Source organism: Centroberyx affinis, unplaced genomic scaffold, assembly GCF_046629955.1.
Source record: "Centroberyx affinis isolate AG114_WGS23_722 - 3 ecotype Tasmania unplaced genomic scaffold, CSIRO-AGI_Caff_v1 ptg000890l_1, whole genome shotgun sequence".
In the NCBI taxonomy this organism is placed as follows: Eukaryota; Metazoa; Chordata; class Actinopteri; order Beryciformes; family Berycidae; genus Centroberyx; species Centroberyx affinis.
The window spans coordinates 208,742-227,048 of NW_027279479.1; the positions used below are offsets into that span (position 1 = coordinate 208,742).

The 18,307-nt window shown below is 42.3% G+C and overlaps 3 protein-coding genes across 3 annotated transcripts; all 3 read left to right on the forward strand.

Moving 5' to 3' along the window:
• The first annotated feature begins 757 nt into the window (after positions 1-757).
• On the forward strand, positions 758-5,992 carry zbtb8b (zinc finger and BTB domain containing 8B). Its single transcript, XM_071521464.1, has 5 exons — positions 758-843; positions 1,730-1,924; positions 3,125-4,040; positions 4,222-4,400; positions 5,051-5,992. The coding sequence occupies exons 2-5, from the start codon at positions 1,751-1,753 to the stop codon at positions 5,351-5,353; spliced, it is 1,572 nt and encodes a 523-aa protein (XP_071377565.1). The 5' UTR covers positions 758-843; positions 1,730-1,750; the 3' UTR covers positions 5,354-5,992.
• Positions 5,993-6,157: 165 nt separating this feature from the next.
• Positions 6,158-10,495, forward strand: LOC139645680 (tissue alpha-L-fucosidase-like). Its single transcript, XM_071521465.1, has 7 exons — positions 6,158-6,573; positions 7,041-7,175; positions 7,364-7,607; positions 7,758-7,958; positions 8,753-8,943; positions 9,478-9,577; positions 9,679-10,495. The coding sequence occupies exons 1-7, from the start codon at positions 6,161-6,163 to the stop codon at positions 9,814-9,816; spliced, it is 1,422 nt and encodes a 473-aa protein (XP_071377566.1). The 5' UTR covers positions 6,158-6,160; the 3' UTR covers positions 9,817-10,495.
• A 1,167-nt stretch (positions 10,496-11,662) lies between these two features.
• On the forward strand, positions 11,663-16,190 carry LOC139645684 (tissue alpha-L-fucosidase-like). The gene is made up of 8 exons (XM_071521470.1): positions 11,663-12,211; positions 12,311-12,445; positions 12,712-12,849; positions 13,051-13,156; positions 13,255-13,455; positions 14,212-14,402; positions 15,042-15,141; positions 15,511-16,190. Exons 1-8 carry the CDS (start codon positions 11,862-11,864, stop codon positions 15,643-15,645), a joined length of 1,356 nt encoding a protein of 451 aa, XP_071377571.1. The 5' UTR covers positions 11,663-11,861; the 3' UTR covers positions 15,646-16,190.
• The last annotated feature ends 2,117 nt before the right edge of the window (positions 16,191-18,307 follow it).

Sequence of the window (18,307 nt, forward strand, 5' to 3'; positions counted from 1 at the left end):
AAGATTTAATTTGATATATAACATTTGCATATTGTGAGACAACAATCTAGTTTGAAATTAGTTTAAAAATTAAAATATACAAATTGGTTTACACATATAAGAATTAATACAGCCACCAGGGTCATGCCCTTCTTTGGAAGAGTACGCTAATGCACAATCCTCTGCATTGCTTACTGAAAAATAACTATAATAATCCTATAATACATTTTAGGTGGATTGGAGACTACATTGCCCATAGGTATGAATGTGGGTGTGAGTGATTGTCAGGCAATCTGTGTTAGCCATTTGATGGACTGGTGACCTGTCCAGGGTGTTTTCCTGCCTTCCACCCATTATATGCTGGGATAAGGTCCAGCCCCCCATGACCCTGAACAGGAATAAGGACACATGGCTTCTGTGGGGGTCAAATCTGGGACCTTTCCATTATGGGATGATCTCCCTAAGCACTAGACTACCCTGCCACCCCTGAATGTAGTCATACTCCTTTATCAAAAATGGGATGAATTCATTTAGAGAACCATAGGTAATTAATTGGATATAATCTAATATAGTCTGTAATCATCATTGGTTTGTATATATACACATTCAAATTCGTACCTGAAATCTGATAAAAGAGTCTTACTACATTCAGTTCATTATCATGGTATTTTTTACTGGCATTCGAGTCACATTAGATTTTTTGTGCAACGCTTGATAATAGCCCCGCCCCCTTCCGTCCCGATTGGATAAAGTCAAAACGTCACAGATTGCTGAATGCGGAAGTTTTTGGCTGCTGTAGAATGAGCCTAGAGATACATCTTCGCGATATGGTAGAAGTTTTATCACTTCCAGACGCTTAGACTGGTGAGACAACTGTATTATGTCTTTTTATCGCATGGTATAACGGCACTTTTGGAACAGTACGGTCAGTTTTATTCTGCTGTTGCGTTTTACGAAAGCACCAACAGCTAGGTTATAGTTGCCGTTAGCAACACAAGCTAACATTCTCTAGGCATAACCAAAGTGGGATTATTTGACTGAAGCCTTTCCTTTGCTGCTTGTGTCAGCCATGTGTGTCAACTATGTTTCGGGTAATAAACTTCGGCCAACCTCAGTGAGTTAAAAAAATAAAATAAAATAAAATACAACAACTTCATGGAAAAGACATGGCATGGGCCAACATGGGCATTTCAGTAGCAAGAACATGGATCTGAGAAGGGCATTGGAAGTGTAATGTTGCAAGGGGAAATTTAATATTTGGTACTGACAACCCATAGCGCATATTTCCTACCAGCAGCTTTCTTCATTTCCCTGTTGCCCCTTTTGTTTTGGTACTGTAACAATAGCTATAGTTGTAAAGCACTTTTTAAAAACAGTGTGTACAAAGTGCTTTGCAACTAGCACAAACAGAAACAAGACTATACAAGAAAAGGAGAGTGGCAAGGCATAGCCATCAGGCTTAATTTTGGAGATGGTTGTTAATGAAATAGGACTGCAGAAATCTTGATCTGAACATCAATGATAAGATCGGTGTCAAAGATGACTCATAATTGTCTGACAACTGGCTTTATCAGCTGATAGAGTTTTTGAATGAAATGTTTGGTATTATGGGCCAAAAAGTCAAATTTCTGATTTATCTTCATTAAAGAAGTTGTACTCGACCTACCTTTCTGCCCTTTCCGTCCCAAACTGACCCCCCCTGCCTTCCCACTTCTAACCAACCTATCTCTGTCTTCCCTTTCTCTGGCAGCGCCCATTGAGGTGTGGCGACATGGAAGTGCCTTGCTACCTGTCCAAGCTGCTGTGTGAGCTCAATGAGCAGCGTAAGCGGGACTTCTTCTGTGACTGCAGCATCCTTGTCGAAGGGCGCGTCTTCAAGGCCCATCGTAATGTCCTGTTTGCTGGGAGTGGCTACTTCCGGGCTCTTCTGGTTCACTATCTGCAGGTGAGCAAAGCTAAGAGCAATGTTTCCCCAAGGGTTTTATTCCAGTAGCGGTGAACGTGTGTTTTGCAAGGGTTCTCAAGATTACATGTGACCGGATTCTGCGTTTGTGCATGACTAAGATCCAAAACTTAAAGAAGTGTCTACAAAAGTGTATTTTACTGTTTATAGTGTTTATTCTTGTACTGAAACCATAAATAAGTAAACAAACAGGTCACTTCCTGTGAAACCAGTGAAATGGAATGTAAAGAATAAATGAGTTCCTCAAAGGGGGAAAAAAAAAACTGTTGTGGACGAGCTACTTTGTAACCTCAGCCTCAGCTATTGTTGCGTGCCAGTTGATTCCCTGCCTTTCACACAGACCATACATGTTCCAGCTAAACGGGGCATCCAACACGCAGCTGACATCAGAATTGAATGGCTGTGACAACGGCCCCTGATTGAGAAATTTATGTGATGTATAGAGATTGATGTGAACTCATTAACACCTCTGCAACTGCAGTGTAAGGTGCAAGCTTATGTAGGCTATGAACAGTACTGCAGTTTTCAACGTTTCTGCTGTCCCCGATGAGTCAATTTAACACATGAAGCACGATGCACTATATTTGGCTGTACGCATCACAGTATTTCCGTTCACTGCTGTCTTTTTAAACTAGCGAAAACGTTTTGTCAGCAGGAGTTGAGGTTCAAAGCGAAAGTAAATGAAACCCAGGCAGTGTGAAGCCAGCTGTCATTTAGTATTAAGTCCTGCTCTGAACAATGACTTTCAAAAGAACCATGTTCTGCTGATTGTAGGGGAGAGTAATTTATACATTTTAATTGGGCATACAAATATGGGTTGGTAGTAATATAGGTTTCAAACTAATGGGGCATTTGCATCTGAGTAGCCTATGTTTACAAAACTCCTGATCTCAGCAGCGGTGGAAGAGATTCCACAGCGGCGCTCTATGTAGGGGAAACATTGTAAGAGGCTGGAAAATTGTAGAAATGAGTCGTATGGGTTAGCATCACAGATCTATTAAATCAAACTAGGCCAAACCATTGTGCAGCTGCAACTTACATCCATGCTGCCTTTTAATCTTATTGCTGTTAAAAGCTTTTGAAGTTAACCAGATTAGCAAATTATTAAAAGGAAAACGCCTTTATATTTTTGAGTAAATGAACTCCATGTTGTCTTGAACTCACTTGTGCATCTCTCTTCAGGACAGTGGTCAGCGCTACAGCACAGCATCGCTGGACATTGTGACAGCTGATGCCTTCTCCATTATCCTGGACTTCCTCTACTCTGGCCGCCTGGCTCTGAACAGCAGCAATGTCATTGAGGTGATGTCAGCAGCCAGCTACCTGCAGATGACTGACCTGGTCAACTTCTGCAAGGGCTACATCCGCTCCTCCCTGGAAATATGCAACAGGGAGAAAGAGAAGGACAAAGAGAAAGAGAAGAGGGCACAGGATGGAGGATCGGGTCCTGCAGATAGCGGTACTCCTGCTGCGACCATCTCCAGCGCCGCAGGGGCTGTAGAGCCTCATTCACAGGTGGTTGAGGCAGACAGAGGGACGGGTTTAGGTTCGGAGTCCGTGGCCTCAGCTAGAACCCCCTCCTCTGTCCCTGTGGCCACCCCTCCAGGCACCAGCAGGGACACAGAGAGTGACTACAGTTCCAGGGGAGACTTCCCCTCGGGGAGAGAAGGGCAGAAGGGACACATGGATCAGATCAACCTCTCTTCCTCCTCCTCCTCTGCATTGACTCCGGAGCTAGTGAACCCCAAGATTGAGTATGACCCCGACGAAGAGCTGGAGGAGTCCCCCGACACCAAAGACCTAGCCTTGTATCCCGGACCCTCTCTCCATCACCCTCATCACAGCAGGCTACTTCCCCCCAGTCCCTCTCCCAGCAATGAGCGCTCCCCTTTGGGATACAGCAGCTCCATTAATGCCAGGCAGTTTATGGAAGTGCTGGCCAGAGGCGAAGGCTCCAGTCCTCTTGGGGACAGAGTGGACCAGCGCTTTACTCATGGACTAGGTGCTGGGACTGGAGGAGGCAGAATGGATGAAGGCCTGGGGCTGGGAGGATCATCTATCATGGAGATCCAGTCTGATTGGTTTGGAGAGGACACAGGTAATTGGAAGTGGCAAGATCAAACCCAGCTGATTGATTATGCTGCCTAAAAATGCATCTTGGAACTAATGCCATGTTGCACTCGTTAAATTCTCTCAACACAACAGTAGAGTATGTTACATTTTACAGCCCTGTCCCATTGAGGCGGTTATGAACTGTTGGCCTCTCTCTCCCCCTACAGGTGATGGCTTGGTAGTGCCAGTGAAACTCCACAAGTGCCCGTTCTGCCCGTACACTGCCAAGCAGAAGGGAATCATGAAGAGACACATCCGCTGCCACACTGGAGAGAGGCCCTTCCCCTGTCCCATGTGTGGCAAGAGGTTCACGAGGCAGGAGCACCTTCGCAGCCACGCCCTCAGTGTAAGAACCGGTGTGTTTGTGACTGTGTAACATAATGGACCTGGTTTTAATTATGTTGCCCCATCTAAGCTGGTTTTGATATGGTTGTGTACTAGATTCGGTGGGTGGCCAAGGATACATACTTTTATAAGAAATAATTGCCTAACCATATTTGTATAGTTGCAAAGTGTCATAAGATTTCTTTCATTTATCCCTTGGTTAGGTCTTTAGGTCATCAGGTCTTATTGCAATTAGAAATATTTTTTCAAGAGACCTGAGAACAAAAAACATTCATAAACATTCACAAAGAAAATACAGTTTTACAGCCAAGAAGACATACAGTAGTTACAAGAATACATGGTGACAATGGTCAGTGCAAAATCAATTGAAGCCATGAATTACTAGCAGCTGGTCATAAGCAGCAATTAGTTGACTCACTCTGACTCTTTTTTTTTTTACTGAAGTGCTCTGAAAAGCAAATGTACTCTCCATTTTTAGCTCGTTTGTGTGTAAGTGGAGAAGAAACTGAAAGAGGGAGAGCAGTAGCCTTTGCTCTCCATGGAGGGAATTAGTTTTACCTTTAGCTTTACCCATAATTATCCACGTTTGTGTCGGCCTGTGCAGAATAGTTAATACACTATTGCCTCTCTTGCTGTATCCTCCATCAACAGGTCCATAGGCACTGCTGGCCAGTAGCATGTAAGAGCTGCAGGCGGACCTTCACCGGCTCCAACGTTTCCCCGGGACTCAGACGCTTCGGCATCTGCGACAGCTGCAACTGTGTGACCACCACCCACGACGACTCCGCCCCCATCCACCCTGCCAGCCAAACGGAGCCCATGGAACGCGGGGACGGGGGCACGGATTGGTCCAGTTTTATGGACGACGTAGATGAGGTGGAGGTCGGCAGAGTGGAGGACTTGGTGGAGAAACAGATGCTCGAAAGGCAGCTGGCTGAGTCTGCAATGATGTAGGGCGCCCACTGTGTGTCCTGAGCCTACTGTACTCAGTGAAGGAACCATTCCCAGAACTGAAGTTTTTTTTTTTTTTTCCAGCTGTGGCCATGTTAATATTGCTGTTAAATTATTACTATGTTATTTTATTTATTTACTTGTTTGTGAGCGGAAAGCCATCTTGTATCTTCTTGAATGGAAACTTTGTGTTTATCAATCCAATAATTTGCCTGTCAGCGAGTAGATTACCTTAAGAGGATTTAGGAGATTTTTGTACCTTTTGATCCTTTGTCTTTTCAAATGCTAAATGTGGTCTTTCATTTCATACACATATCTCTGCACAATTGAGATGACACCCACTGTAAATGCCTCTTTAGAGAGAATATACTGAAAATTTTGAACATGAAAGCTGTAGCTCCTGGATTCTTGGACTGAGGATGGACATGGATGCTTAATGTTTCCTGTTTTGTTCTATTTTTGTTCCACAAAATTATGGATATTCAATAATGGGGCTATTGTGGATATGTTCCAATAAATGTGGTGTATAGCTGTGGATATGATTGTCGTTTCTACTTTTGCATTTGTTATGCATTTGCCTCTACATGCAGATATTTATGAACCTCTTGATATACAAGTTCTGCCAAATAAAAACGATACTTGACATGCAATGTGCGCTCTTGTTTTCCTTCAGTATGCCTCCTGTACAAAAAGGACCAATATACAATATTCCAACGTTGCCTATAGAGTAGATCAAATTCCTGCTGGACTTGTTGGTGTAGTTATTGTTGCTTCCTGGATGCCACCTCCACAAGTCAAAGGACTGAATGTATGTGCAAGTATGCAGGAAGGAGCAGCAAAGGCGGCATGATGGGACCTCAAATGCGACCTACATGTGTAATTTCATGTACCGCTGTTATTGCGATACTTGCATTAGGACCGGGATGCGCAGCGCGCTACACAGCAGACTGGACCAGTCTGGACGCCAGACCCCTACCCAAATGGTTCGACGAGGCCAAGATTGGGATTTTCGTCCACTGGGGGGTGTTCTCCGTCCCCGGCTTCGGCCAGTACAGCGAGTGGTTCTGGTATTGGTGGCAGTCCAAAAAACGCGCAGCAGAAGTTGAGTTCATGCAGAGAAACTACCCGACGGGCTTCAAATACGCGGATTTTGCGCACAAGTTTCACGCAGAATTCTTCGACCCTGGCACTTGGGCAGAAATATTCCAAGCCTCTGGAGCCAAGTAAGTTCATTGGCTCTTTAATCATAAATAACCTATGACCATAGTGTCATTAGTAGGCTATGTCATTTTACCAGCCATCACATGGTGCCACAGAAATGTTCATACTTTTTATATCCTGATAGTCTAAAATGGCAGAAATACAGAAGTTGTTTTTCACTGCCTGTGCAGCATATGTCCCTTTTGTTGGTTCTGTTTGCTCAGCTATAGCCATACCTGCCTGTCTGGTTTCTTTGTCAGACATGCACACCTATGTGTAGTATGTGCTTCCTCCCTGTAACTACATTCACTAAGAAGGGTCAGTTGAACTTGAGTTACAGGAGGACATAGTAATACATGGCTCTCAAAACTCACACTCACTCCTCAGCATTTGGTGGCAAATTTGCAATCACTTCCCTTTTGAGAAAGTGCCCGCTGAGTTCCCTGTCCCTGAACTGTGTGTGTGGGCCTTTGTGTGCATGCTTCGTCAGGTATGTGGTGTTCACATCCAAGCACCATGAGGGCTTCACCAACTGGCCATCAGCCGACTCCTGGAACTGGAACTCCATGGACACTGGGCCTCACAGGGACCTGGTGGGAGAACTGGCAGCGGCTATCAGAAACAGGTGAGACTGCATCCAGATTTGATTAAGAAATACCTTGTTTTTCTATTCCTTTAGACTGATTTCTTACTCTCCCAGAATAGACCCAATGCAAGTAAGGTCATGGAAAGTGTAAAAGGTTATTAGGTTATAAATAATAAGAGATAATGCAAACCAGTTTTCTGTATTCACCCCTAGCACTCTCTCACCAGGTCGCTGCACTTTGGACTGTACCACTCTCTATTCGAATGGTACCACCCACTTTTCTTGTCGGACCAAGCCTCCGGATTCAAGACCCAGAACTTTGTCGCCCGGAAGACTCTCCCAGAGCTAGTGAACCTTGTGATGGCGTACAAGCCCGATCTGATCTGGTCTGATGGGGACTGGTCAGCACCAGACACCTACTGGAACTCCACCCAGTTCCTGGCCTGGCTCTACAATGACAGCCCAGTCAAGGTGAGAGAGGCTTAGTAAAGATTAGTTTCCTACTTCAATCATCATGTCTATTGCCAAGATGTAGGCTTATTCTTCAGCGGAGGTGTGATTTAATCTAAATTTGGGAAATACCTTCCCTATGTTCTCATCACTGACTTGCTGCTTCTTCAGGATGTGGTGGTGACCAACGACAGGTGGGGTAAAGGCTGCTACTGCAAACATGGAGGCTACTACAACTGCGCTGACAGATTCACCCCTGGAAAACTACCGGACCACAAGTGGGAGAAGTGCCAGTCCATCGACACTCTCTCCTGGGGCTACAGAAGAGACATGAGGCTCAGCGAACTCATGGACCTGCCGTCCATCATAAAGGTGAGAGGTCACAGGAGGTGATGCACACCGGTGATGAACGTCAACAGAAGCTGGGTTATGATATATTGAGTTGAAATGCTGAATGGAAATGGTCAATTTTGATGAAATTTCCTTTGTATGCTTGCTTGAGGCAGAAAAATATGTTGTCAAGACAGTATATGATAAATAGCAAAAGAAATGCATTTGTCAAATGAATAATGACATCAACTTGGTTCACTCTGATTGCACAACATTTGAAAAATGACTTTAGACATTCTGAAATGTCGTCTGTATCTGTCCACCAGAACCTCCTAAAAATGTTCTACACAGTGTCACTCCCATGTATAAGACAGCATCATGGTTATATGCCATTTGTCGGTGCATTGGAATATTGCCAAGAGCATTTCTTTGTTGTCATTTTCAGTCAGTCAGCATGAAATATGGCCAACATTAGCTGACACTGAAAAACAATAACAACCTGCCAAATACTAATCAATTCTTGAAAGACTCTTTCCATTTTTCTTGTGGTTCATTTTTTTTTTTTTTTACATTCAGGAAGTCTACTCATTCGCCTCAACCCAGTTGATGGAAACGCACCAAATTCACATTTATTTTCTGCAATATTTCAAAAGTTTGCATAAAATTCCCCCGACAGTTGGCTGGAGCCTCAGCAGATGTCTGGGCTGAGCTTGAGATTACTTTTTGATTTCCAGAGTTGTTTTTTTCTTTGAGAATGAGTCAAGTTTGTTCAAGCAACATCTTTCAGTGACGAGTCTAGTCTCACTGTCTGTGTCTCTATCCCTCTCTGCTCTCAGGACATGGTGTATGTGGTGGCAATGGGTGGCAACTACCTGCTGAATGTTGGGCCTATGGCAGATGGTATGATTGCCCCACTGTTTGAGGAGAGGCTGAGGGGACTTGGTGCCTGGCTGAAGATCAATGGGGAGGCCATCTATGGCTCCAAACCCTGGAGGGTCCAGACAGAGAACAGCACTGCCACTGTTTGGTGAGAGGACACTAAAACAATACTATGGAGAAACTGCAGCATTCAGTCAGTAAACACTGTGGGAAGTCGCATGCAGTTTAATATTGTACTGGTCAATAAGAGACATTATGCTATGGAAAGTATTTGACTATTAAAGTCACAAGGAGATGGTATTTTGATGGTGTCTTGCTTCTGTAATTCAACATATTTCCGGTTGAAACACCAGGAGGGACTGTTCAAAAGTGTTGAAAAATATAACAGTTCAAAAATACTTTGTGCATAATGTTGGCTGGAGTTTTTATGTACGCTTTCTGGTATGCAATGAAGTAACCAAGAAAATACACTATTTTCCCGCAAGTAAAAGTATGGGATTTTGATACAAAATACAAGAAAATAAAAATGTTGTAATGTTTTTTTTGGCATTTATTGTTAAATAGGTGTACATTATGACATGGAGAATGAGCTAACAAGGTGAAGAAGTCATTTTCCATTTCATTGTGATAGTTCAAGGCCCTTACGTAGTTATGTGCTAACCACGGTTTGCTCCTCTTATAGGTACACTGCCAAGAACAGTACCGTCTACGCCATAATGCTCGGTTGGCCATCCAAACAACCACTTCAACTCACATCACCCAAGACATCTGGGGCCACCAAAGTAAGCCTTAAACACACTCTTACACCTATAATGTTAAATTCCACTCACCATAATTTCTCTTTATTACAACCTCTACATACACACGTCTTCCATGTCCGCAGATTACACTTCTGAACTATCCGACCGTGCCGCTGAAGTGGGCCCCAGTGAAGCAAAGAACTGGGCTGTTGATTGTCTTGCCTGCAATGCCAGTATCTGCTGGAAACGCCTGGACTCTGAGGCTGGAGGGAGTAGCCTAACATCAGAGAGTCAGAGGAAGATTGGGGAATGTCTGTTATATTAATTTTTAATGAATTACAAAATCTGTTCCATTTCCATTTAATTTTGTGTGATTGCAAATTAACCAAGTGATCAGTGGGGTTTGACTTTGAGGGTCAGGATATGATTTATGATGCAGTAATTTCTAAAAGGCTGCTGGAGTTCACAGCAGGGCCTGGAAAGTTAACCCAACATTTTGAGGTCAATCACATGGTCTCTCTTGGTATCTTGTGACTTCTATGAATCACATAAGAACCTCAAATATTTCACCTCAAGGATAAAGGGCCAGTTGCTCTGTTATCCTCGTATTACAATGTCAGAAGTCTCTGGATACCTTTTAAGAAAGCCTCATTTCCATTCTGCACAAAATTTCATGAACAATCTAGATAATATAACTACTTTACATAATACACACTTGACAATTTAAGACCATTAAAAGTCAAGATGGATTATGATAAGTAGGCTTTTTAGAGAGAGAATAGCACAGCTCACCTTAATTACTGTGGAATAATCTTGGAACAATTGAAGTAATGTTTTTATAAAATGTTGATACAAGCTCATTTTTACATTGTGAGAGGGTTTCCTAAATAATGAAAAATACACCATTTGTGTTTTGTGTGTGTGTGTGTGTATTTGAAATGGACAGCCCTGTTTGTTATCAGTCTGTATTGTTTAAATAAAAAAATGCTTTATAATTCTCAATTGAAGCTTATTATATTTCTCCATTGTAAGGTATTATCACTTTACGCACAAACCCTATGATCCTACGTTCTATAGTAGTGTAGACACTTGTGCTGTTTCGCTTTCTAAAAGGTATTTTTTTACTTATACATTTCATAATGTGTAGAGGCACAGAGATAGGACCAATAGCATAGGCCCGTGAGCACAACACAATATGCCCAGATAAAACTATAGACTGCTTCAGCAGGAGTGAAAAGCAGCTGCGTCAAGCCACACAGACTTAGCCAGGATAGGACCGGAGGTCAGGCAATTTTGCCTTCAAAATAAAAGTGTTTTCATGTAAAAAGTAAAAATTGAATAGCAAAAATCGTGTCAAAATACTACGTGGCATCATTAGATTAACTAGGACATGGAGTGAAACAAATATTATGTTTATGATTATAATGTATGCTGCAAAGTATTTTTTGATGAAGTGGTACCTTCAGAGTATGTATAGCTGCAGCCTGGAGCAACTCCAAATGGGCGACCCTACTCACCTTGTGTAGGCAACAGGAAATTAAGGCTAAAAAATATTTGATGACTTTAATACAAAGACAGAACATTTAGAAGAATGACATCCGTCTTAAAAAAAAAACCGAAAAAACAAAAACACAATAGTGGAAGCATTTCTTTCTAAAGGTTCCATAATGGGCTTCCAATATCCAGTGTCAAGTCAGCTAGAATAAACTAGGCCTACCACTGAAATATCCTATGATTGCTATAGTCTTAATTTTATGCTGCGAAAGTGGCTTTTAAGGGAAAAAATTCAGTACAGATTCTAAGATACATGTACTCTTTATTTCTTCCTTGCTACTTTGTCGCAAAACGTACTTCAAAGACTTTTATTTTGAAAGTTTGACCGGACGTCTTATCGTTTATCCTGACAAGTTTGACACTGGTGAGCGCAGAATGAGGACACTTTAAACAGCATTTAAGAGACAGTCACACTCATAAGAGAAAAATATTTTGGCCTTTCTGACACTGTAAGAGCAATAGTTTAACCGTATCCCCCTGTACAATGTTCAGATGTTAAATAAAATAAAATAAAAAAGTCATGTGATTACTGTCACGTGATGGGACACATGACTTTTCTCCTGCACAGACAGACACAACAAACTTATAAAATGTCTATCATATAAGAGGCAGTAGGCAGCCGAGTAATTCGACAATATATTCCCGTCTTGCTGCTTGCTGCTCCACTGGTCTCCGGAGAAATACTAGCAGTTTTAAAAGTGTTTGGCTTTACTTGCCAGTGTACTATCAAGGCGTGTAGATAACTGGAGTAGTTTACAGGTAACCTACTGCAATGATGTTCTCCTGTGCCGTGTTTCTCCTTCTCGGTGCATTTGTCACGCAAACCGCGGCCCGGTACACTGCGGACTGGAAGAGTCTGGACGCCAGACCGCTGCCTTCGTGGTACGACGAGGCCAAGGTGGGGATTTTCATCCACTGGGGGGTGTTTTCTGTTCCCGGGTTTGGCAGTGAGTGGTTCTGGTGGCATTGGCAAGGCCAGCAGCCTCCGGACCAGAAGTGTGTGAGCTACATGTCGAAGAACTACCCGCCGGGGTTCAGTTACCCAGAGTTTGCACCCCAGTTTCATGCCCAGTTCTTTGACCCGGGGGAGTGGGCAGACATATTCAAGGCTTCTGGTGCAAAGTGAGTGCTTTTCTGTTCTGTGATATAACTTTATGTATGCCTTTTGATTGTTTACTCTATCCTGGTGCATATATTTCCTAACCATGAACTTAATCTCAGGTATGTCGTCTTGACTGCCAAACACCACGAAGGATTTACTAACTGGGGATCTCCAAACTCCTGGAACTGGAATTCTGTTGATACTGGTCCTCACAGAGACCTTGTTGGAGACCTGGGAGAGGCCGTGCGCAACAGGTGGGCCCTAAAAATACATATTATTATTGCTACTAGTAGTAGCCTACTAGTAGTAGCAGTTATGTAAACACATGATGTTCAACTTGAGGTTGCTTGCGTGATACTGACATGGTAATATAGGCAGGATGTGTATTTCCCTGGATGGACCTTAGAACCCCTGGTAAAAAATGAAAGATATACTGTTATATGCCCTGTCCTGTTCAGGTGATGCTTTGTGTGCCAGCTTCCTTATTAGACAGTCATTTATTTTCTTTTTGCTCATCTAGGTCATTGCACTATGGACTCTACAACTCCCTGTATGAGTGGTTCCACCCTCTTTACCTGTCTGACAAGAAGAATGGCTTCAAAACACAGGAGTTTGTGTTGCATAAACTACTGCCAGAGCTTTATAACATGGTTGTAAGGTATATAGCACTGCATCAGTTGATTGTAATACCCGTATGTGAGGGCTTGAGGCATTTAAGGCATGTGTTCTTTGTATGCATTGTGCTACTTTATTGTAAGGCCAGGCCTATTTGTATAAAGTACTGTATGAGATACAGGCATATGCCAGTACAACATGACAACAGTATAGTTGAGCCCTCTCCATCCCCCCTGTCTTGCAGGTACAGACCTGAGGTGATCTGGTCTGACGGGGACTGGGAAGCACCAGACACCTACTGGAACTCCACCGAGTTCCTCGCCTGGCTCTACAATGACAGTCCTGTTAAAGTAAACATCCTTAAGACAAACATATAAGCTCTGAAAGGCAGGTTTGGCTTTTGTGTTTATGTTTTAAGTGGTTGTAAATCAGATCTTTCTTGTCTTAGGATGCCATTGTGACCAATGACAGATGGGGGGCGGGCTGCTCCTGTAAACATGGCGGCTACTACAACTGTGACGACAAGTACACTCCAGGGCAGCTGCCCAAGCACAAGTGGGAGAAGTGCACATCTGTGGACACTTTATCCTGGGGCTACCGCCGCAACATGAAGATGAATGAGCTGATGAATTTGCACAGTATCATTGAGGTGAGGAGATGGCAGTAGCACAGCGTTTTGTGTAAGATGATACTTTTTGGATGTGGCTTTTATAAGGTGAATAGATAACAATCCACATCTTCATGTCCTGGACACATTTCTGTGATTGTAACATTTCTGTCTGTAAATTTGAGAATATGAATAGCTTACATTGGAAGTTTTCACATCTGGATACATTTCTGTACATATGTTCTTGTGTACTACTGTCTGTATACTTGATAATGTGAACAGATAACGATGCTCACTGGCCCACTTGGAAGGCCAAGAATGCACATTTGGACAGCCTGCATAATAATGTGAATTGTGGATCTGTAAGTTGCAAACACTGTTAACATATAAATCTGTCACAGGCACTATATTTAGTTACTCATATTATCGATATGTTCTTTCGTTGTGAGTACTTGTATTATTTTCAGTACTTTCAATTTGGTCTATTCTTAGCCATATCCTACTCTTTGCTGCCCTAACAACCCAATATTCCCACAGGGATCCATCTAATCTAATCTAATAGGCCAGTGTATTTAAATTAGTTTTGAAATTAGTGATGATGGAAGTGTTGCTGTATTTTATCTGTCGACACTGATCCATTAGTCACTGTCACCACCAGGTGTACAGAGCACCTTCCCATATCATAAAGTCACAAGTCAAAGTCACAAGTCATCTGTAAAATGGCTCGTCAGTCAGTACTGTAATAATTTACAAGGTTTCTTGTCCTGTGTCTGGCCGGCCGTCCTCCTCCGCTGACAGGATCTGGTTCGCACTGTGGCTCTGGGAGGCAACTACCTTCTGAACGTGGGTCCCACGCCTGACGGGATGATCCCACCGCTCTTTGAGGAGAGGCTCAGGGGCGTGGGCGCCTGGCTGCAGATCAACGGGGAGGCCATCTACGCCTCCAAACCCTGGAGGGTCCAGAACGAGAACAGCACTGTACCAGTCTGGTAAGAAACACGGGGGGGGGGGGATCATGGGCCTCAGTTGGGTATAGCAAGGTATGGCACCCTCCACACCTTAGTCGAAGTCAGTCCAAATTTGATCCTGTAGTTTCTGTCATTATAATTGAGAGCAAAATTGGCAGAAATCTGTATGGAAGCCATATCCAAAAAAAAAAAATATTCCATTTCTTTCCCTTTTCCTTTCCTTTTTTTGAAAATAGGTAGGCACTGAGTTTGGATTTGAAGAATTCCAAAGAATTAGCTATGACCTCCCTCTGTGGCCGCTAGCCTCAACTTGTTAGCCACTCAGCTCACCGTGAACGCTCCAAACTGTGCTGAACATCATTGAAAAGCTAATTTCAGGGAAATGTCACAGACAGACAGACTGATGATGTATGATATATCATACATATTTGTATTTTAATGTAAAAAAAAAAGTTGCATATTACAGTTTTAAAGGATTAAATTGGCCATGGCAAAGCCTAGTTGATCCTGTCGTGGGAAAAGCTGCTGCTGAGCATTTTCAGGGTTGAGTACAGGACAGAAATAAACAGTCGCTGTGATCCAATAAAAACAGTAAAGTGATTGATGAAATAATTGAAGTGCAGATTATTGATTATAAAGTTACTATCACCCTGATTCTAGGTATACTTCTAAAGGCACCACTGTCTATGCCACAATGACAACCAAGCCTTCCATGTCCACATTTCATCTGTTTGAACCCCGCACATCAGAGACCACCAAGGTAAGTTAACTGGGACATTTGTGCTTTTTTGTGTTGCCTTTGCACATTATAAAAACTCACATGAGCCACCAGTGAAGCCTTGACAAGAAAGAAATTGAACAAAATCTACAAATTCAGTGGATGAGCCATATCATTTGGAATGTCAATGTTTTAGCTCACCTGAAAATACACAACTTCTACTATCGGCTGTTAAAGTCCACTACACTTGAACTTTCAGTCCTCAGTTGTTTACAAACATCCTTCAGTTACAGAATGGATTCATGATTCCTCATATGGGGGCTTCAGTCATTTCTGTGTAATCCAAGACTAATGCCCATCCCAGAGCGAAGTGTTAGACGCTAAATCATTGATCTTTGTCCCTTCTCTCAGGTGACCTTGTTGGGGAATCCTAAGCCCTTGTCGTGGTCCCCAATCTACCCCAGTTCCGGCCTTATTGTCCTACTGCCGGAGCTCCCCTTCATCCCCGGCCAGGCCTGGACACTCAGACTGGACGGCGTCCTGTGAGCCTCAGAGACCTGATGTGTTAAACCAAGGGTGAATATCTGACAGACTCAGGATTTCAATGTGTTTGGAATGTACGAGGAAAATTGCTGAAATGTGAATTGCCTCTGGCTGATGGGAGAACTCAGGTGTAGTGGATGTGTTCTGATCAATGCTGGCTCACTCTAACCTTATAAAGATTTCAGGCATGCAGGCATCATGATGCCCCATGTGCCAAAATGAAAGAATGGAACACTTCCTCTTTCCAATGATTTATTTTTTATGGCTTATTGTTTTTTTGTTTTTTTTTACAATTGATGCTGAGTGGGGAAAATGAAGCTTTGTTGCTATCAGACTAAACATTTAACAGCTCAGTGATTGTTAATTGTGCTCTGTATTAATGATTGAATGATTTGGAATGAGCTTGTGAACTATTTTCTGGCTGCTTGTCAGCTGGCTAATTGCTCTGTCTCAGAAATGTTTCATTTTAGAATGGATTGTTTGAAATTTAACGGTTGCACATGCATACAAAGCACCCTTTATTTTTGTACTGTACACTTTTAAAATGACTAAATAAAAGATTGTTTGATTAGTCTGATCAGTGCGTTTTCATGCAGAGAGAAAAGGAGGTTAAATTGTACATCAGATGTTTAAATGTGTTTGCTATTTTGATGTCTACTTTGATATATTTGAAATGACTAATTTCAATTACCACAGATTATAAATAATGCTTTCAAAGGTAAGTATAGGTCAGCAAAGACTGGGAAAGCAGACAAGTTCAGAACTTGGTAGTGACAGAGGCCGGTAGCAAGTTCACTCCATGTTAAAACATTTGAGTCTGTTCACAACTGGGACACTGAGTAACTAATCTAAGATACAAGTTCTTTAAGGTCCACTTTTTCAGGAATCTTTGTCATAATGTCCCTAGCCTGCTGGCTTTTGAAACAATGAAATGCTTGAATGCAAGTTCAAGAAGCCTAGTTGTTGTACCATGTGCCTAATGGCAAGTTAAACAAATACCCTTGAGCTCCTATCACTCTACTGTGGGCTCGACTGTGGGATCCCTCCTCCTCTGTACCGGGAAAAAAAACCTTTTGCCTTTGGCTTGATACGGGCTTGTAGTTCCCAGCTGCCTTGTTGTACTGAGCCATATTTACCGCTCTGAAAACCTGTCAAACGTTAACCGTGACCTTTATCCAAATCTGTTTAGTCTCAGAACCAAGGGAGTGCTTTTTATAAGTATGAGTGAATCACTTCTTCCTTCAGGCTACACTGCATGGGCACGATTGGCAACAGATAATGTGGGTACTTTTAGAATGTTTTTTGACATATGCTGAATGTGCTGTGCCAAATCAACATTTGTTCGTTAATATGTCTAACCTTTTCCCTATGATCATATCATGATATGATATGATTTCCCTATGAAAGGTCTACTGTCGTGCTCACAGTGATGCAGATTTACACTGAGGAGCAGCTGAGGGTTAAGTGCCTTGCTTGAGAACGGTAGTTGTTTTTAGAGTGGAGGGCATTACTCATTCACTTCCCACACTCCCACCTATGTATACCATAAAGTGTGGCTAAAGCTCAGCTGGAAAGTTAGGCTATATTCAGTAGCATGTTTTTGAGTGCAGTTCTTTGCCACAACTGCACAATGAATAAACATGAATATCCCATCAATATGTGAGTCCAACTTTAAGCCCGACTGGGGAGTTGGTACCCAAAGGGATGGTGTGTTTGGCTGGGAATATCTGCCAGCTCTGTGTTGTTCTCTGTTCTCTCCTTTAACCCTCTTTATAGGTGAATGTGCTCTGCTCGGCATTTGCATTGCAAATTCCTACAGAGAGAGGAAGAAAGGAAGAAAGAAAGTGGAAATGGAAATTGTCTCTAGGGAAATTTTTCACTTTGACCTTTGCCAGTTGAGTGTTAGCCAGACGGGCATGTTACTGGAAAAATGTCCATCAAAACAAGTAATTTAAATCTTATTTTTTTTTAAACAAGTGGAAGATTATATAAATGGGGTGAGATAATGCCACTTGTTTAAGGAATTCTCTGGAAACAAGTGTCAATATCTTGAAACAAGGCAGAATAAAAGGCAGATCCCTGCATTAGTATATTAAAAAAAACATTTGATTGAATAATTTCTTGAAACAAGCTGACTATTTCAGTCAGCTTTTTTCACTTGTTTAGAGAAAAAACAGATTTTAACACTCGATTACTAGATTAAATGACTTTTTTTCAGTGTTTAAAACATTGGAGTCAGAGAATCAACGCAAAAGAAAAGACAAAAGATACACATCACCCCTCATTTAACTCGCTAAAAATAGCTTTATAATAATCATATTAATAGTAATAATATTAGCCATTAGAAAATGTTTTGACAACGTTGACAGTGTTACATTCTGTGTTGGGGTAAACCACGTCACAGTGTGCCATCTCTCTGGGCTTCAGCGCTAGCAGACGTGCTCCTGGACACATCTAGATCCATAAAACATAGAGGATCAATAAATAAATTTGTATGTACAAAATGAAAACCACAACACAACAAACAGAATCATGATTTACACCTCACTGTGCAACACCCTCGACCGATGGCTAGCACGTATTCAGACGACACCCCCAATCGTGTTATCACCAGGGTGCTCTCATGCATCTTGTGTGTATCCATTGGTGGCATTATAAAACAACA

Bases quoted from the DNA above. Each gene is read 5' to 3' on its own strand.
- zbtb8b (XM_071521464.1), top strand. From the start codon at position 1,751: ATGGAAGTGCCTTGCTACCTGTCCAAGCTGCTGTGTGAGCTCAATGAG. The intron at 4,041-4,221 runs GTAATTGGAAGT...CTCCCCCTACAG, and splicing joins TTGGTTTGGAGAGGACACAG to GTGATGGCTTGGTAGTGCCA. The intron at 4,401-5,050 runs GTAAGAACCGGT...CTCCATCAACAG, and splicing joins TTCGCAGCCACGCCCTCAGT to GTCCATAGGCACTGCTGGCC.
- LOC139645680 (XM_071521465.1), top strand. From the start codon at position 6,161: ATGTGCAAGTATGCAGGAAGGAGCAGCAAAGGCGGCATGATGGGACCT. The intron at 6,574-7,040 runs GTAAGTTCATTG...ATGCTTCGTCAG, and splicing joins TTCCAAGCCTCTGGAGCCAA to GTATGTGGTGTTCACATCCA. The intron at 7,176-7,363 runs GTGAGACTGCAT...CTCTCTCACCAG, and splicing joins GCAGCGGCTATCAGAAACAG to GTCGCTGCACTTTGGACTGT.
- LOC139645684 (XM_071521470.1), top strand. From the start codon at position 11,862: ATGATGTTCTCCTGTGCCGTGTTTCTCCTTCTCGGTGCATTTGTCACG. The intron at 12,446-12,711 runs GTGGGCCCTAAA...TTGCTCATCTAG, and splicing joins GGAGAGGCCGTGCGCAACAG to GTCATTGCACTATGGACTCT. The intron at 15,142-15,510 runs GTAAGTTAACTG...CCCTTCTCTCAG, and splicing joins GCACATCAGAGACCACCAAG to GTGACCTTGTTGGGGAATCC.